Source organism: Microcaecilia unicolor, chromosome 10 (genome assembly GCF_901765095.1).
Source record: "Microcaecilia unicolor chromosome 10, aMicUni1.1, whole genome shotgun sequence".
In the NCBI taxonomy this organism is placed as follows: domain Eukaryota; kingdom Metazoa; phylum Chordata; class Amphibia; order Gymnophiona; family Siphonopidae; genus Microcaecilia; species Microcaecilia unicolor.
The window spans coordinates 188,891,658-188,909,637 of NC_044040.1; the positions used below are offsets into that span (position 1 = coordinate 188,891,658).

Below are 17,980 nucleotides of genomic sequence, written 5' to 3' on the forward strand. Positions count from 1 at the left end.
CCCAGATACACTAAAAGCTGTTACCACATCCTCCGGCAAAGAGTTCCAGAGCTTAATCATGTTATGTTATGTTACTATTAATACTCACCAACAACTCAGAGGTGAGCAGATCAGTAGTAGCTAAACAATGACTCCTAGAGATGCTCATTATAGATCATTAGATGCCAAAACTCATTAGCAACTCAACAGTAGCACAGCAGGCTCCTCTATAGAAATTGGAAGTTTTGGAATTTCATTACAAAATTCCTGGAACCATTGTGTCACCAGTTACAGTAAAATCTTTCTATTAGGATTTATTTACCACCTTTTTGAAGGAATTCTCTGAAGACGGTGTACAGCAAGAGTAAGTCAAACACAGACAACAGACAATTACAGCAGTAAAAACATTCAAATAACAATACAAGGTATGGCATAGTATGCTATATTACAATGTCAAGACAATAAAACATTTTAATAGCATAGGGTGTAAGCAAAGATGAAACATATAATAGGTAAAATAGAGTAACATGAGTTAGAAGAAAGAGAACTAACTTAAAAGAAAGTTGCAGGAGAAGTCAGAAAGGTGCATGAATATGATCTCAGATGGGTAGAACTGGATAAACAACCTGCTACAGTATGTGCAGCTTGTGTCACACCTTGTGTGGGTATGACTAGCACTGAAAACAATTTTAAAAAGCTGTGAAATCCAAAAATCCAAAATATATCCAAGTATACTGAACAGACTGATACTCTACATGAGGTCTACTGACACCACTGTTGCCATTTATATGATTTCTACCATGCAGCACGAAAAGCCTACAGTTTTTGTGAACCCAGTTAATCAATAGCAACTTAACAGCAACCCAGCAGCAACTAAATAGTCATTCCTCAGCCATCAATAGCTCATTAGTGGCTCATTAGAAAACTCATTAGTAATTCCAACAGCATTTCATGTCTAACAAACTAGCACAGTCCTGACCTGAGAAAGGAAGTTTTGGCTTATGAAACCTAGTCAAACAACGTACTGCAGCTAGACTCAAATTTGGAAAATCGAAATTCGAATGCGCCAAACCCCTCAGAGAAAAATTACATTGGCTCCCATTAAAAGATTGAATTGTATTTAAAACATGTACCTCCTCAACATCAGCAAAATTCACCCTTTCCTCTCTGAGCATACCACCAGAACTCTCGTCCACGCTCTCATTACCTCTCGCCTTGACTACTGCAACTTACTCCTCACCGGCCTCCCACTCGGCCATCTATTCCCCCTTCAATCCGTTCAGAATGCTGCTGCACATCTTATATTCCGCCAAAACCAATATACTCATATCACCCCTCTCCTTAAATCACTTCATTGGCTTCCGATCAGATATCGCATACATTTCAAGCTCCTCCTCCTTACCTACAAATGCACTCAGTCTGCGGCTCCTCACTACCTCTCCACCCTCATCTCCCCCTATGTTCCTGCCTGCAACCTCCGCTCACAGGACAAAGCCCTTCTCTCAGTACCCTTCTCCACCACTGCCAACTCCAGGCTCCGCTCATTCTGCTTTGCCTCACCCTACGCCTGGAACAATCTTCCTTTACCCTTACGCCATGCCCCCTCCCTACCCATCTTCAAATCTCTGCTTAAAACTCACCTCTTCAATGCTGCCTTCGGCGCCTAACCGCTCGAGAAATATAAAATGCCCTAATCTATCCACCCTATCAGATTAACTGTTCACTCGTCCTCTAGATTGTTCACTTGTCTTTAGATTGTTCTCTTGTCTTTTAGATTGTAAGCTCTTTGAGCAGGGACTGTCCTTCTATGTTTAAATTGTACAGCGCTGCGTAACCCTAGTAGCGCTTTAGAAATGTTTGTTAGTTAGTTAGTTAGTTAGTAGGTTTATAAAATTATTCAAACAGCGCCTCAAGACCATTTTATTTGGCAAAGCTTACGCTCCACTCCCGCCTAGCATCTCTAACTTCTGAACTGTCTCTGACCCGGTGTCATATTGATCACCACTGCTCTTTCTGTTTTTCCCTTCCTTGCTTTTACCCTCTCTCTTATACTTCTAAGGCATTGATTGTTTGTTCGCTGACTTGTTGTGTGTTTATATAGACTGTTGTAAGCCACATTGGGCCTGCTCGTGGGTGGGAAATTGTGGGATATAAATTCTGTAAATAAATATTAAGTTCGTCCAGTAAGGGTATGATACATACCTGTAGCAGTTGTTCTCCGAGGACAGCAGGCTGATTGTTCTCACGACTGGGTGACGTCCGCGGCAGCCCCCACCAACCGGAAATAAGCTTCGCGGGACGGTCGACACGCAGGGCACGCCCACCGCGCATGCGCGGCCGTCTTCCCGCCCGTGCGCGACCGCTCCCGCCAGTTGAATGACTAGCAAAAAATATGAAATACACAACTCCAAAGGGGAGGAGGGAGGGAAGGTGAGAACAATCAGCCTGCTGTCCTCGGAGAACAACTGCTACAGGTATGTATCATACCCTTTCTCCGAGGACAAGCAGGCTGCTTGTTCTCACGACTGGGGTATCCCTAGCTCTCAGGCTCACTCAAAACAAGAACCCAGGTCAATTGAACCTCGCAACGGCGAGGGAAACAACAGAAATTGACCTACGAAGAACAACTAACTGAGAGTGCAGCCTGACCAGAATAAATTCGGGTCCTGGAGGGTGGAGTTGGATTTACACCCCAAACAGATTCTGCAGCACCGACTGCCCGAACCGACTGTCGCGTCGGGTATCCTGCTGGAGGCAGTAATGTGATGTGAATGTGTGGACAGATGACCACGTCGCAGCCTTGCAAATCTCTTCAATAGTGGCTGACTTCAAGTGGGCCACTGACGCTGCCATGGCTCTAACACTATGAGCCGTGACATGACCCTCAAGAGTCAGCCCAGCCTGGGCGTAAGTGAAGGAAATGCAATCTGCTAGCCAATTGGAGATGGTGCGTTTCCCGACAGCGACCCCTAGCCTGTTAGGGTCGAAAGAAACAAACAATTGGGCGGACTGTCTGTGGGGCTGTGTCCGCTCCAAGTAGAAGGCCAATGCTCTCTTGCAGTCCAATGTGTGCAACTGACGTTCAGCAGGGCGGGTATGCGGCCTGGGGAAGAATGTTGGCAAGACAATTGACTGGTTAAGATGGAACTCCGACACCACCTTCGGCAGGAACTTTGGGTGGGTGCGGAGCACTACTCTGTTGTGATGAAATTTGGTATATGGAGCATGAGCTACTAGGGCTTGAAGCTCACTGACCCTACGAGCTGAAGTAACTGCCACCAAGAAAATGACCTTCCAGGTCAAGTACTTCAGATGGCAGGTATTCAGTGGCTCAAAAGGAGGTTTCATCAGCTGGGTGAGGACGACGTTGAGATCCCATGACACAACAGGAGGCTTGATAGGGGGCTTTGACAAAAGCAAGCCTCTCATGAATCGAACGACTAAAGGTTCTCCAGAGATGGCTTTTCCTTCCACACGATAATGGTAAGCACTAATCGCACTAAGGTGATTCCTTACTGAGTTGGTCTTGAGGCCAGACTCTGATAAGTGCAGAAGGTATTCAAGCAGGTTCTGTGCAGGGCAAGAACGAGGTTCTAGGGCCATGCTCTCACACCACACGACAAACCTCCTCCACTTGAAAAAGTAACTCTTTTTAGTGGAATCCTTCCTAGAGGCAAGCAAGACCCGGGAGACACCCTCAGACAGACCCAACGCAGTGAAGTCTACGCCCTCAACATCCAGGCCGTGAGAGCCAGAGACTGGAGGTTGGGGTGCAGCAACGCTCCGTCGTTCTGCGAAATGAGAGTCGGAAAACACTCCAATCTCCACGGTTCTTCGGAGGACAACTCCAGAAGAAGAGGGAACCAGATCTGACGGGGCCAAAAGGGCGCGATCAGAATCATGGTGCCGCGGTCTTGCTTGAGCTTCAGTAAGGTCTTCCCCACCAAAGGTATGGGAGGATAAGCATACAGGAGGCCGGTCCCCCAATGGAGGAGAAAGGCATCCGACGCTAGCCTGCCGTGTGCCTGAAGTCTGGAACAGAACAGAGGCAGCTTGTGGTTGGTCTGAGAGGCGAAAAGGTCCACCGAGGGGGTGCCCCACGCTCGGAAGATCTTGCGTACCACTCTGGCATGGAGCGACCACTCGTGCGGTTGCATGACTCTGCTCAGTCTGTCGGCCAGACTGTTGTTTACGCCTGCCAGGTACGTGGCTTGGAGGAGCATGCCGAACCGACACGCCCAACGCCACATCCCGACGGCCTCCTGGCACAGGGGGCGAGATCCGGTGCCCCCCTGCTTGTTGACGTAATACATTGCAACCTGATTGTCTGTCCGAATTTGGATAATTTGACAGGACAGCCGATCTCTGAAAGCCTTCAGTGCGTTCCAGATCGCTCGGAGCTCCAGGAGGTTGATCTGCAGATCCTTTTCCTGGAGGGACCACAGACCCTGAGTGTGGAGCCCATCGACATGGGCTCCCCACCCCAGGCGAGATGCATCCGTCGTCAGCACTTTCGTGGGCTGCGGAATTTGGAATGGACGTCCCAGGGTCAAATTGGTCCGGATGGTCCACCAGAGCAGTGAAGTGCGGCAACTGGTGGAGAGGCGGATGACATCTTCTAGATTCCCGGTGGCTTGAAACCACTGGGAAGCTAGGGTCCATTGAGCAGATCTCATGTGAAGACGAGCCATGGGAGTCACATGAACTGTGGAGGCCATATGACCCAGAAGTCTCAACATCTGCCGAGCTGTGATCTGCTGAGACGCTCTGGTCTGCGAAGCCAGGGCCAAGAGATTGGTAGCCCTCGCTTCGGGAAGGTAGGCCTGAGCCGTCTGGGTATTCAGCAGCGCTCCTATGAATTCCAGAGACTGAGTAGGCTGGAGATGGGACTTTGGGTAATTGATCACAAACCCCAGCAGCTCCAGAAGTTGAATAGTGCACTGCATGGACCGGAGGGCTCCTGCCTCCGAGGTGCTCTTGACCAGCCAATCGTCGAGATATGGGAACACGTGCACTCCCAGCTTGCGTAGATACGCCGCCACCACCACGAGGCACTTTGTAAACACTCGTGGGGCAGAGGCGAGCCCAAAGGGCAGCACACAATACTGAAAGTGCCGTGCGCCCAGGCGGAATCTGAGATACTGTCTGTGAGCTGGCAGTATCGGGATGTGAGTGTATGCGTCCTTTAAATCCAGGGAACATAGCCAATCGTTTTTCTGAATCATTGGCAGAAGGGTGCCCAAGGAAAGCATCCTGAACTTTTCTTTGACCAGGAATTTGTTCAGGCCTCTCAGGTCTAGGATGGGACGCATCCCCCCTGTTTTCTTTTCCACAAGGAAGTACCTGGAATAGAATCCCTGCCCTTCCTGCCCGGGTGGTACGGGCTCGACCGCATTGGCGCTGAGAAGGGCGGAGAGTTCCTCTGCAAGTACCTGCTTGTGAAGGGAGCTGAAAGACTGAGCTCCCGAAGGACAATTTGGAGGCAGGGAGGCCAAATTCAGGGCGTATCCGCACCGCACTATTTGGAGAACCCACTGGTCGGAGGTTATGAGAGGCCACCTTTGGTGAAAAAATTTTAACCTCCCTCCGACCGGCAGATCGTCCGGTACGGACACTTGTAGGGCGGCTATGTTCCCGTGGATCCAGTCAAAAGCCCGTCCCCGGCTTTTGCTGTGGAGGCGCAGGGGGCTGCTTAGGCGCACGCTGTTGACGAGAACGAGCGCGCTGGGGCTGTCCCTGTGCCTGGCGAGGCCTTCGGGCCGGCTGGTTGTACCTACGCTTTGCAAAAGAATAGGGTGCAGCCTGCCGTGCCCGGGAAAAACGCCCACCCGTGGGGGCGGGTGCTGAAGGCGCCCGGTGGGAGAGCTTGTCGAGAGCGGTTTCCCGCTGATGCAGTTGGTCCACCATCTGCTCGACCTTCTCACCGAAAATGTTATCCCCCCGGCAAGGGACGTCAGCCAGTCTCTGCTGGGTGCGGTTGTCCAGGTCAGAGGCACGCAGCCATGAGAGCCTGCGCATCACTATACCTTGGGCCGCAGCACGAGATGCCACGTCACAGGTGTCAAAAATCCCCCTGGACAGGAACTTTCTGCACGCCTTCAGCTGCCTGACCACCTCCTGATAAGGCCTGGACTGCTCCGGCGGGAGCTTATCGACCAGGTCCGCCAGCTGTTGCACATTGGTCCGCATGTGGATGCTCATATAGAGCAGGTAAGATTGGATGCGGGTCACGAGCATGGAGGATTGGTAGGCCTTCCTCCCAAATGAGTCCAGAGTGCGAGACTCCCGCCCCGGGGGCGCCGAGGCGGTATCCCTCGAACTCCGTGCCCTCTTGAGAGCAGAATCCACGACCGCTGAGTCATGGGGCAACTGGGGCCGCATGAGCTCTGGGTCAGAGTGGATCCTGTACTGGGACTCTGCTTTCTTGGGAATGGTGGGATTAGTTAGTGGTCGCACCCAGTTCCGGAGCAGCGTCTCCTTCAGGACATTGTGCAGCGGTACCGTGGAGGACTCTCTAGGTGGTGATGGATAGTCGAGGACCTCGAGCATCTCGGCCCTCGGCTCTTCCACAGAGACCACGGGAAAGGGAATGCTTATAGACATATCCCGCACAAAGGAGGCAAAGGAGAGACTCTCAGGAGGTGAGAGCTTCCTCTCCGGTGACGGCGTGGGGTCCGAGGGAAGGCCCGTAGACTCCTCTGAGGAGAAATATCTCGGGTCCTCCTCTTCCCCCCACGAGTCCTCATCCTCGGTATCGGACATTAGCTCATGTAGCTGCGTCCGGTACCGGGCCCGGCTCGACGTCGAGGCACCGAGGTCTCGGTGTCGTCGAGCGGTGGACTCCCGCGCCGGCGGGGACGGAGCTCCCTCCATCGACGTCGACGGGGACTCCACCTGCGTGGCTGTCGAGACCGGCACCGCAAGCGGCGGCGGTGTCGACTGCCCCGGCGCCGGGCTAGAGCTCGCCGGCGCCACAGTCATCGGCGCCAAGGGCGCAAGCACCCCCGGCGCCGGCACAGCCTGGCGCATCAGCCCTTCCAGGATCCCCGGAAGGATGGCTCTGAGGCACTCGTCCAGGCCCGCTGCCGGGAAAGGCGGTGGGGCCGGTAAGGGTGTCGGTGCCGGAAGCTGCTGGGGGCCAGGAGACGGCACCGAGGTGCCGGAACCCCGACGCGTCGGTACCTCCACCACCGACGGAGATCTCTCCTCTCTGCGATGACGCTTCGGCGTCGACTCCTCTTCAGGGTGCACCGAGGGCTCCCGGTGACGGCGCTTCTTGTCTTTTTTCCGGTGCACGTCACCGGTGCCGGAGGGCATGGAGGAGGAGGAGGTCGATCCCCCTCGGTCTCGGGGTACCGGGTCCGACAGGGTTCGGTCCCGTGGCTCACGAGTTGAGGGAGTGACCGGGGCCGACTGCCCACGCGGTCTCTCTACCCCACTCTCGCCGGCGGACCGGCGGGCCGACGGGACCTGTTCTCCTGGGGTCGCTGCCATCGGTGCCGATGTCTCGGGCATCGATACCGGTACCGAAGAACCGGTCTTCGATACCGATGCCGTCGAGGTCGACGTCGAGGGGCCGGCGCAAGTTCCAAAAAGACGGTCCCGCAGAACTTGCCTCGCAACCTGAGTCCGTTTCCGGAGACCGAGACACAAAACGCACGACTTGAGATTGTGCTCCGGCCCGAGGCACTGGAGGCACCAAGCGTGGGTGTCGGTCTGCGAGATCGGCCGGCCGCAGCGACCACACTTTTTAAATCCACTCGGGACCTTCGAGGACATCGACGGAAAAATCGCGTCGGCGAAGTCAAAGTCGGCAATGGTGGCTAAAATCACACCACGAACACTGAAACCGACCGAGCGGCCACTAGGCCGCAACGAGGCGTCCCCGCTAGAAAGCGAGGGAAAAAAAGGAGCGCGTGCTCCACACGCGCAAAATTCTTTTTTTTTTTTTTTTTTTTTTAATAAAAGAGAAAGAAGAAGAAGAAGAGGCCGAACAGGCCAAAAGCGACGATCCGCGTAAACGCGGTCGAAAAAATCCGGCGGCTGAAACGAGAGAGAGGGGAAAACACAACTCTCTCAGTCGCGGAAAAAAAGTAACTGGCGGGAGCGGTCGCGCACGGGCGGGAAGACGGCCGCGCATGCGCGGTGGGCGTGCCCTGCGTGTCGACCGTCCCGCGAAGCTTATTTCCGGTTGGTGGGGGCTGCCGCGGACGTCACCCAGTCGTGAGAACAAGCAGCCTGCTTGTCCTCGGAGAAAACAGGTGTCACCTTATTTTCCATTTTGTTGTTTTTATTTTTATTAATTAACTTACTAGCAGTCATCCACTGGCAAATCATTATCTGGTAAGTAGTAACTCACTGGCAATAGTAACATAGTAACATAGTAGATGACGGCAGAAAAAGACCTGCATGGTCCATCTAGTCTGCCCAACAAGATAAACTCACATGTGCTACTTCTTGTGTATACCTTACCTTGATTTGTATCTGCCATTTTCAGGACACAGACCGTAGAAGTCTTGCCCAGAACTAGCCCCACCTCCCAATCTCAACTAAGCTTCTGGGAGGCACCCCACACCTACTCTGAGCTGGTGTTTTTTTTTTTTCAGTAGTTAGGTGGCTTTGTTTTGTGTGCTGTTCTCTGAGCATTTGGAGGGAATAGGAAATGACCTCACTAACATCCGTTTGACAACATTAGCATGCTACTTGCGCTAATCTTTGGCGCACATGTTATCTCCTGTGCTACAGCATCTGGGAATTCTTAACTCACTAATGCGGGTGGCTAGTCCAGCGCTAATCACCTCTAGCAACCACATTTGGTTCTGAGCATCGGCCTATCAGTGGCCAGGCTCTCTCTCTTGCTACAGTCTCTTAATCAGGAGGGGTAAATACCATGCATGCTTAATTTCAGTACTCAGTGGGAAAGACTAAAGACTATGGCATCGATGTTCAGTGGCCCTTCCCCGGGGAAGAGCAGTTCCTACCCACATAAACTCTGCCCACTGTGGCCAGCCACTGACTATTAGCAGTCATCCGGATAATGCCACTGAAAATCTTCACTGGCTGCTGCAGCCCTAATCTGTTATTATCATGGTAGATGACAGGGGAAGGGAGGTGGCCTGAGCTATCTACTACCTAGATAACTTCTGGTGACCACCCTACACCCAAACATCCAGGGCAGTATCCACATATAAATTTAAAATGACACGCTCAGCGGTTTGAAATTCACACTGACTGTAATGTTTACATATATTGGGGAGGAAGGGGGCGCTCTGTCAATCTTTCCATATTCCAGTTTTCACAGTGGGTCACTGATAAGGATTCTAGAGCCAGATGCAATGCAACTGTAAATCAGTAATAACTAATTAGAAACTTGAAAGCAGCACTTTGGCTGTTAAATAATAAGACTTTAGCAGCAATACAGCAACGGTGTTGTTCTGAATCAACAACTGAAAAGCAATTCATCAGCAGCTCATTTCCCTATAGCAATACTGTGGGGCTGATGCTCGAAGGTTTGCGGTAGAGTGAAACTCTATGGCGAAACTAGAACAGATAAATTGCTGCAGCATGCTCAAAGCAATATGCATGCAAATTTATGACGCATTGAAATAGTGGCAGTAATCTGCTGCTCGGCGCAAAATGTCAACTTTCCTGTCAGTATCTGAGCAATGATTGGCTGAGGCACTGACAGGAAAGTTGACATTTAAAAAAAAAAAAGATGCTATGGCAAGCCCCTTACCCCCAACCCAACCCGACACCTTTTCCTACATCCTATGCAAACATATCTCTGGTGCAGTGGCGTTCCCAGCCTGGATGACACCCGGGGCGGTTCGCCGATGCGCCACCCCCCCCCGGGTGCAGCGTGCCCCCCCGCGAAATGACACCTACCCCCCCCCAGCAAAATGACACCCCCCCGGGTGCACGCCGCTGGGGGGGGGGGTGTCGCGGCGCGCACTTGTCAGCTCCGAGTTCGCTAACTTCGCTCGTTCGCTGCAGCTCCCTCTGCCCCGGAACAGGAAGTAACCTGTTCCAGGGCAGAGGGAGCTGCAGCGAACAAGCGAAGTTAACGAACTCGGAGCCGACAGGCGCGCGCCGCAGCACCCCCCAGCGGCGTGCACCCGGGGCGGACCGCCCCCCCCCCTTGGTACGCCACTGCTCTGGTGTCTAGCAGACACCCTTCCCCAAACCTTAAAAAAAATGCTCTGGTACATAAGCACATAAGCACCGCCACGCTGGGAAAAGACCAAAGGTCCATCAAGCCCAGCACTCTGTTTATGACAGCGGCCAATCCAGGCCCCAAGAACCTGGCAAAAACCCCCTTTAAACTCAGCAAGGCCAGTTGCCGTCACTACCTTCTCCGGCAATGAGTTCCAGAGTCTAACTACGTGCTGAGTAAAGAAAAACTTTCTCCGATTTGTTTTAAACCTACCACATTCTAATTTCATCTTGTGTCCCCTGGTTCTATTATTGTTAGAAAGTATAAACAAATCAGTCCACTCTACCCCACTCATTATTTTGTACATCTCTATCATATCACCCCTCAGCTGCCTTTTCTCTAGGCTAAAGAGTCCTAGCCGTCTTAACCTAGTCGTCCCATCCCTTTTATCATTTTTGTTGCCCTTCTCTGCACCTTCTCCAATTCCTTTATATCTTTTTTGAGATGAGGCGACCAGAACTGAACACAATATTCCAGGTGCGGTCGCACCATGGAGCGATATAACGGCATTACAACATTCTTCATGTTTGTTTTCCATCCCTTTTCTAATAATACTCAACATTCTGTTCACCTTCTTAGTTGCCGCAGCACACTGAGCTATCCACAATGACTCCCAGATCCCTTTCTTGGTCCGTAACTCCTAAAGCGGAACCTTGCATAACATAGCTGTAATTCGGGTTGCTCCTTCCCACATGCATCACTTTGCACTTGTCAACGTTGAACTTCATCTGCCATTTGGACGCCCAATCCCCCAGTCTCGCGAGGTCTTCTTGTAATCTTTCACACTCCTCCTGTGACAAGACAACCCTGGATAACTTTGTGTCATCTGCAAATTTAATTACCTCACTAGTCACTCCCATCCCAAGGTCATTTATAAATATGCTAAAAAGCAGCGCGGTCCCAGCACAGATCCCTGAGGGACCCCACTAAGTACCCTTCTCCATCGAGAATACTGATCATTCAACCCTACTCTCTGCTTCCTATCCCTTAACCAGCTCTTAATCCACAATAATACACTGCCTCCGATCCCATGACTCTCCAGTTTCCTTTGGTAGTCCAGTCTCCCCTCCCCAGTTTGCAATTTATGAGTAACTCATTAACAACTGACTAGCAACCCTTTAACAATTCATTAGTAGCCACATAACAATTTGTTAGCTACCAAAAGACAACTCACTGGAAGAGCTATTATCATTAGAAACTAATCAGCATTTACAAAGCAAAATTGTAGGTGCCATTCATTAACTAGCAGTTGATTGCCAATTCAGTAACAGCCAATGAGCAGTTTATGTGTAGTTAACCCATTGCTAGGATCTCAAAACCAGTTCTATAACCCCAATTAGTAGGCCAAAAGTATCCAATTAGCAACTAATCAGCAATTCATTAACTTTGCAGCTAAATGGCAACTCAATATCAGCTCAATGACATTCTATTAACACCAACTATACCATCAATAAGTCAAAACCTCCAGATACAGCTTACAAAAAGACTGAAGCTATGAGTCAAGGGAGAGGTTGCATCCATCAACTACAGGGGTCAATGCAGAAAGCTCCACATTAAAGCTGCTGACTGCACGACTTCTAACATGAGCTTTCTGTAAAAACTTACCCATAGGATGATGCAGGATTGGATAAGCATGCAAATCGCTGCCGCAATAAACTTGTGGCAGTGATATACAGTTCATTGTAAAATGTCTCCCTTCCTGTCAGTGTGTGTGTAAGTGGCAATTGGCTCATGCGCTGACAGAAACAGGGACATTGGAAAAAAAAAAAAAAAACACAGCCCAGGAGTGCAAAATGCCTGGTAGTCTAATGGCTCCCTGACCTGACCCAATCTGAGCCTCTCCCCTCCCAACTATATGTAGCTTTCTGCATCAGTACCCTGATCCCACTCCACTTAACATTTTTAAAAATCCCTGGTGGGGGCTGGTGGTTGGGAGGCGGGGCTAGTGCTGGGCAGACTTCTACGGTCTGTGCCGTGAGGATGGCAGATACTAATCAAGTCAAAAATATGTTAGAAACCTGACTTCACATCCACATCATATAAGATTAATGTCCTATAAGTGCAAATTGATGTATAATAATATATTATTATAGTGCTCAGATTGCAGTGTATGTACTACAGCCATAAAACAGCTTATGACATATCACTGGGACCCACCATCACAGCACTAGCCTCCCTCCCTTCCTGTAATTGCTGAAAAATTAAAAAAAACAATACAATGAACACTTTCTCTGAATCTCTGACTGGTATAAAAACAGAGTTTACTACTCAAATAATAAAGACTAATCAAGACGTTAAAAAGTTACAAGATCTTTCCTCAGAAATGATAAAAGACAAAATTATAATATCTAGAAAAATTGACCAAATCGAAAACTACAATCGAAGATTAAACCTGCGAATATTAAATTTTCCAAGAGAGATAGGGCTATCAGCTCTGGATGCCTTCAAAAAATATCTAATTGAAATATTGAAATATTCTTCAGAATCTTTGCCTCCAGTTAATAAAATATATTATATAAGAAAAGTTTTCCTGAAGGTGTGTCTACAACTGGTAAATCTATAAATGAGGTGGGAAGAACAACTTTAAATCTATCCGAATTGCTGGAAGTGACATTATCAGAACATTCAGAAAGAATGACTTTAATGGTACAGTTCGTATTTCTGCAAGATGTTGAAGCTATAAAAAGATTGTACTTTCGGAAAATGAATGATTTATTCTATGGTAAAACAATACGTATATTTCAGGACGTTACAAAACAAACACAAGAGATTAGAAAAAAGTTTTTGAGTATGAGAAAAGAGACCCAGGAACTTGGAGCCTCTTTCTTTTTGAACTATCCAAGTAAATGTGTAGTGAATATATGAAGGGTTAAAATATATTTTTTTCCAGCCGGAACAGTTAAGAGTGTTCATTGATTCAAGGAAGGTATAAACGTCCACGCTCTAGCAATTGGTTCAAACTGAATATTATAGGATAGATATTGCGTGCGAAGCCTGTTCTTTGGTTATTTTTTCTTGATGTATTCCCCATATGCTTTAGTAATGCCCCCCTCCTCTTTGTGATATAAAAAAAGACATTAATGTTTTCTTATATAATGTATCTAAGGGATGATGTAAACCCACTGAATTTTTCTGTCTGATTTTCTGAAACAAGATTTCTTGTATATGTTATGTTATTGGAAACTAATTAAAAAAAAAAAAGAATCTCTTATAAAACTAAAAGGGTCTCAAAAGAATCTAACAGGGTAAAACACAAAGGAATTGACCATATGGTGCTCTGCTTATCACACTGAAAAATTAAACATTGTCAATGCTTTTTTACTTTTTTCTTTTTAACACTACAGTCTGGTGGTAGAGAAGGGATTGATACAATGTAACAGAGTAATAGTGGTAAGACTGAGAATATTTGATTCCTAAACTGTAAGCGATGACAAGGAGGAATTTACTCTGTTAGTCAAGTTGGTATGTATAGGGAAGGGTGGGTGACGGGGTGGGGAGGGGAGGGCAGGTTCTATTTTTGTAAAACCTTTTTTGATAATTGTTTTAGTATTGCATGTAACGTACTTGTTCCTTCTCTGACTCTCCCCTCTTTCTCAAGACCTGGGATGCAACTCCTTGCTTCCTTCCTAGACACTAGAAAGCAGGAATCTTCCAGTGGAGATCACCCCCCAGCTGACCAGTTAGCAACTTACTTCAATGATAAAAATTTTAACTCTACGGTCTACCTCAGCAAGTTGTCTATCTGCAGTGGATGACTTCCTCAGCTCTTTGGTTCCATCTACTGACCAGCGCCCGGCCGACCGCATTTGGAGCACCTTTCGTGGTGTCCCGGCTGCCACGGTGTGCACTTTCCAAATTGCACAGGCGTTAAATACAAGAAGATCTTCACCTCGTCCTTCCAATACTCCTGTGCCAAGAATCGGAATGGTTTGCCGAAATGCTTAAAGCTGCAAAATGATCACCAGCTGTTCAAGAGGCTGCTGAAAACCCACCTATTTGGACTGGTCTACTCCCCCCACACTCTTACCGATCAATAGTCCCACTTGCTTACCCCTGCATCTGTTATGCCCCCTTCCCCTTCCTTGCCTTATTCTTGTCTCTTACCATTTTCTCTTATTGTATTGTCATTTTTAATTATCCTATGTAAGCCACATTGTGCCTGCATGTGTGGGAAAATGTGGGGCAGGGGCGTAGCCAGACAGCAGATTTTGGGTGGGCCTAGGCAAGAATTGGGTGGGCACCAAGTGTTCTTTCCCCCTCCAAAAAAAAAAAATCTCAGCTGGTGGGAAAACACTTCTTTCCACCTTGGCAGCAGGAATGCACTGAAAACTGAGCATGCGCAGGTGCCGGTGTCATGGAGAGTAGCGTTTTTGTTACCATCAGGGGGAAATCTTCAGCTTGCGGAGCTTGGGATTCCCACCAGTTACCACTAAACATGTGCTACTGTTGGGTGGGCCTGAGCCATAAATGGGTGGGCCCTGGCCCACCCAAGCCCACCTGTGGCTATGCCACTGATGTGGGGTAGAAATGTACTATAAATAAATAAATAAATACATATCATCAATAAAAATGATTTGAACATAAACATTGCCAATGCTAATAATTATCCCCCCCCCCCCACCCCGATATTCAAAACTATTTAGCCAACTAGGAATGGCACCTGGTCTGTTAAATGGTATATAGCTGGCTATCTGGCAATATTCAACAGGAGACAGCCAGCTATTCTCCTGATATAACCAACTATCTGATGATTTTTAGCTTGGGTTTGGCAGCCATCTTTGGCCGGTTTCAACTTAACCGGCCAGTGACAAATATCGGCTTTGCCAGTTAAGTTCAAACCGCCCCAAAATAAACCAGATATTCAATGCTGTTGACTGGAAATGGCCCGGCACTGAATATCCGGCATTAGCCGGAATCACGGGAATTAGCTGGGCTAATTCCCGCAGTCTGAATATCAGCCCCCACGTTTATATTGGCTTAACTGTTGTGGAAGTGATAACCAGGTATTAGGAATGTTACTTTACTGGGGAGTAAAATTTTAGGAATACTAATCACACAGGGCACTGTAATTACTCATGATACGGTACCTCGGGGTTTATTTCAGCTTCTGGTTCACTGGTGAATCTGTACCTCTTCCCATGTTGTAATAATTTTCGACAAACAGGCGGCTTGTCAATTTTTATGAATTTCTTGTCAGCATACTTGACTGCATTTCTGACATCCTACAATTTAACAAAATTGATTTAAAATGATACACTGCGTCCTAAATGTGACAAAAGCATTAGGAAAACCGAGATTCAGATGGTATTCTCTAAGAAGTGAACAAAATTTCCAAAGCTATGCTTTACAACAAGCACAAACTTTCAAATCATGTTTTGTGTGTGTGTCTGTGAAAGAGAGAGAGAGAGAGAGAGAGAGAGAGAGAAAGTCATGGGGTGGGGTGTTTAAGTGACAAGAGCTGTGGGTTATATGTGTTTGTGCAAGAAGAAGGATTTTTTGAAGAAGGCTGCATGTATGAAGCTATGAATTTGTGTATTTGTGAGATGATATGAAACTGTATGTGTTTTGAGTTGGTGACAGGGATGATATCATCGTCCGTGTCAGTCAGTTGCTGTGTGGGTATGTGCATGAAATAGAGGATGTTTGTGTGTACATAGGTACTGATACGAGTTCTGTGTCAAAGAGGGTGTCTTTGCACATATGTGTGTTCCTGTGTGTGAGAAAGAGAACAAGGCAATGTGTGTCTGAGAAACGGAGTATGCGTGTATCTGTCTATCTGTCTGTGTCTGCGTATGTCCTTTCTAATTTATATCCCTTTTCGATCTACGTATATAACTGTGCGAAAATTTCATTAAAGAATACTATAAGAGACCCCCACAGGCCTCTGCCTCTAAATAACAGGCTTTATATATATATATATATATCCGGATGCACAGAAGAAATAAATTCACCCAAACTAAGATATTAAAACCAACTAAAAGAATTACAGCAAGAAATAGAAAAAATATAAAGAATATAATATAATATAACATAAATATAATATAAAGAATGAGACTGAAGGGCTCACCACCTTCCACCTGCTGGAGACTAAGATTACTGGGCTCTTATTGGCTCTCTCTAGAGTAACAGTGTTTTTCCCTCAGTCTCCACCTGCTGGAAGGCGTGCACAACCCATCAGTCACATTCTGGGCCTGTCTGGAGGGACGCTAAGGAAGTTGGCATTTATGTGCCATCATGTAGGTGCACCCACCTACACTATGTCAATGGAAGGTGTAAATGCATGTACTAAAATGTAACACTTTAGCATGTAAATGACACTATTGATAACCAAGCCCATGCCCCTTCCCCTGTGCATACCCCCTTGCATTTACACACTTTCCCCAAGATTCTATATATGGTGCCCAAGTTGGGCGTGCTGCAGAGATGTGCACATAAATTAATTGGTTAACAAGCTCTTAACCATCAATAACTGTGTGCCAACAACCAATTAATGATGTTAATTGGCACTTATTAAAATTTGAGCGCACATCTGGCTGTGCACTATTCTATAAAGCAAGGTGCTTAACTCATATAGGGAGTCTTTTACAAAGGCACGGTAGCGTTTTAGCATGTGCTAATGATTAGGAATATATGGGCATCTCTAGCATTTAGAACATGCTAAAAATGCCAGCGCACCTTTGTAAAAGGCCCACATAGTGTGTATCCCAAAAGGAAGTATGCCATGGGGCAGCCATAGGCATCACACAGAACACAGCGAAGATGACACAAGAATATGATCTTGAGACGATGTAAAAAATCCAAATTTATTGTGTAGCTCATAAAACTCGACACGGCCGTGTTTCAGCCAACTGGCCTGCCTCAGGATTTGCAGTCTTTTCTATGGAAAAACCATGTGTCTGTCGATACATTACCAAATACAAATCGATGCTCAAACAACAGTGTCTTGGAAGACCGGCAATCACAGGTTGCCTTCTCAATGCTCAGAACACAGTTTCACAGAAGGCAACCTGTGATTGACGGTCTTTCAAGACACTGTTGTTTGAGCATCAATTTGTATTTGGTAATATGCCAACAGACACCTAGATAGAGAGAAAAAAAACAAGGAAATATATAGTGGATATAAAGGGAACGGAAAAGGTAGACCCTTCTACACAAGTACCAAGTTGCGAATACTTATGGGAGCTGCCACTTGTGTGAAGATTTCTTGGTAGACTATTTGTGGTGTGGGGAAAAAATGCCTTCCCCGGTCATCTTTCCCCCCCAGCTAAGGCCAAGTAGATGGCTGAGTTGGCCAGAGATCAGCTACCTGACAGAAATTCCAGTGTGGGATTTGAACAAAGGTCATTGGCGTAGTAGGTAAGTGACCTCCCAAGTGCACCACGAGGCCTTGTGTTATATATATAGATATAAACTGGTAAATATCGACAACTTTTTGTTCTAAAATGCAATATGAAAATCTCTTACCTTTATAAAAGAGTCATTATTAATAGTGACATACACACGGAATGATAAGGATGGATGGTTATCAATAACTTTGTACAGAAGTACAGCTCCATGATGGCAGACTGATTCCGAGTCCTGCATGATTGGCCCCACGGGAGACAGTGATGTTACAAGCCATTTCACGTGCGTTGGTGAGTAGTCCACCGATGGTTCTATTTCTGTATCCTTTCCTTTAATGTGTAAAACTTTGAATGTAAGGTCAGATTTGTGATCTGTAAAGAAATGCACAAGTACAGTTCCAATAACCCTTTGCATCTCACAATAAGAAACTAGTACCTAATTACA

At 47.5% G+C, this 17,980-nt stretch overlaps 1 protein-coding gene across 1 annotated transcript in view; it reads right to left on the bottom strand.

Annotated features, from left to right (window-relative positions):
• LOC115478369 overlaps positions 1 to 17,980 on the bottom strand; it is a 112,754-nt gene that overhangs the window by 35,745 nt on the left and 59,029 nt on the right. Inside the window, exons 11-12 of the mRNA XM_030215670.1 lie at positions 17,657 to 17,907; positions 15,280 to 15,414 (exon numbers count right to left, since the gene is read on the bottom strand). Coding sequence (XP_030071530.1) covers positions 15,280 to 15,414; positions 17,657 to 17,907 — 386 coding nt within the window. The remainder of the gene's footprint in view (positions 1 to 15,279; positions 15,415 to 17,656; positions 17,908 to 17,980) is intronic.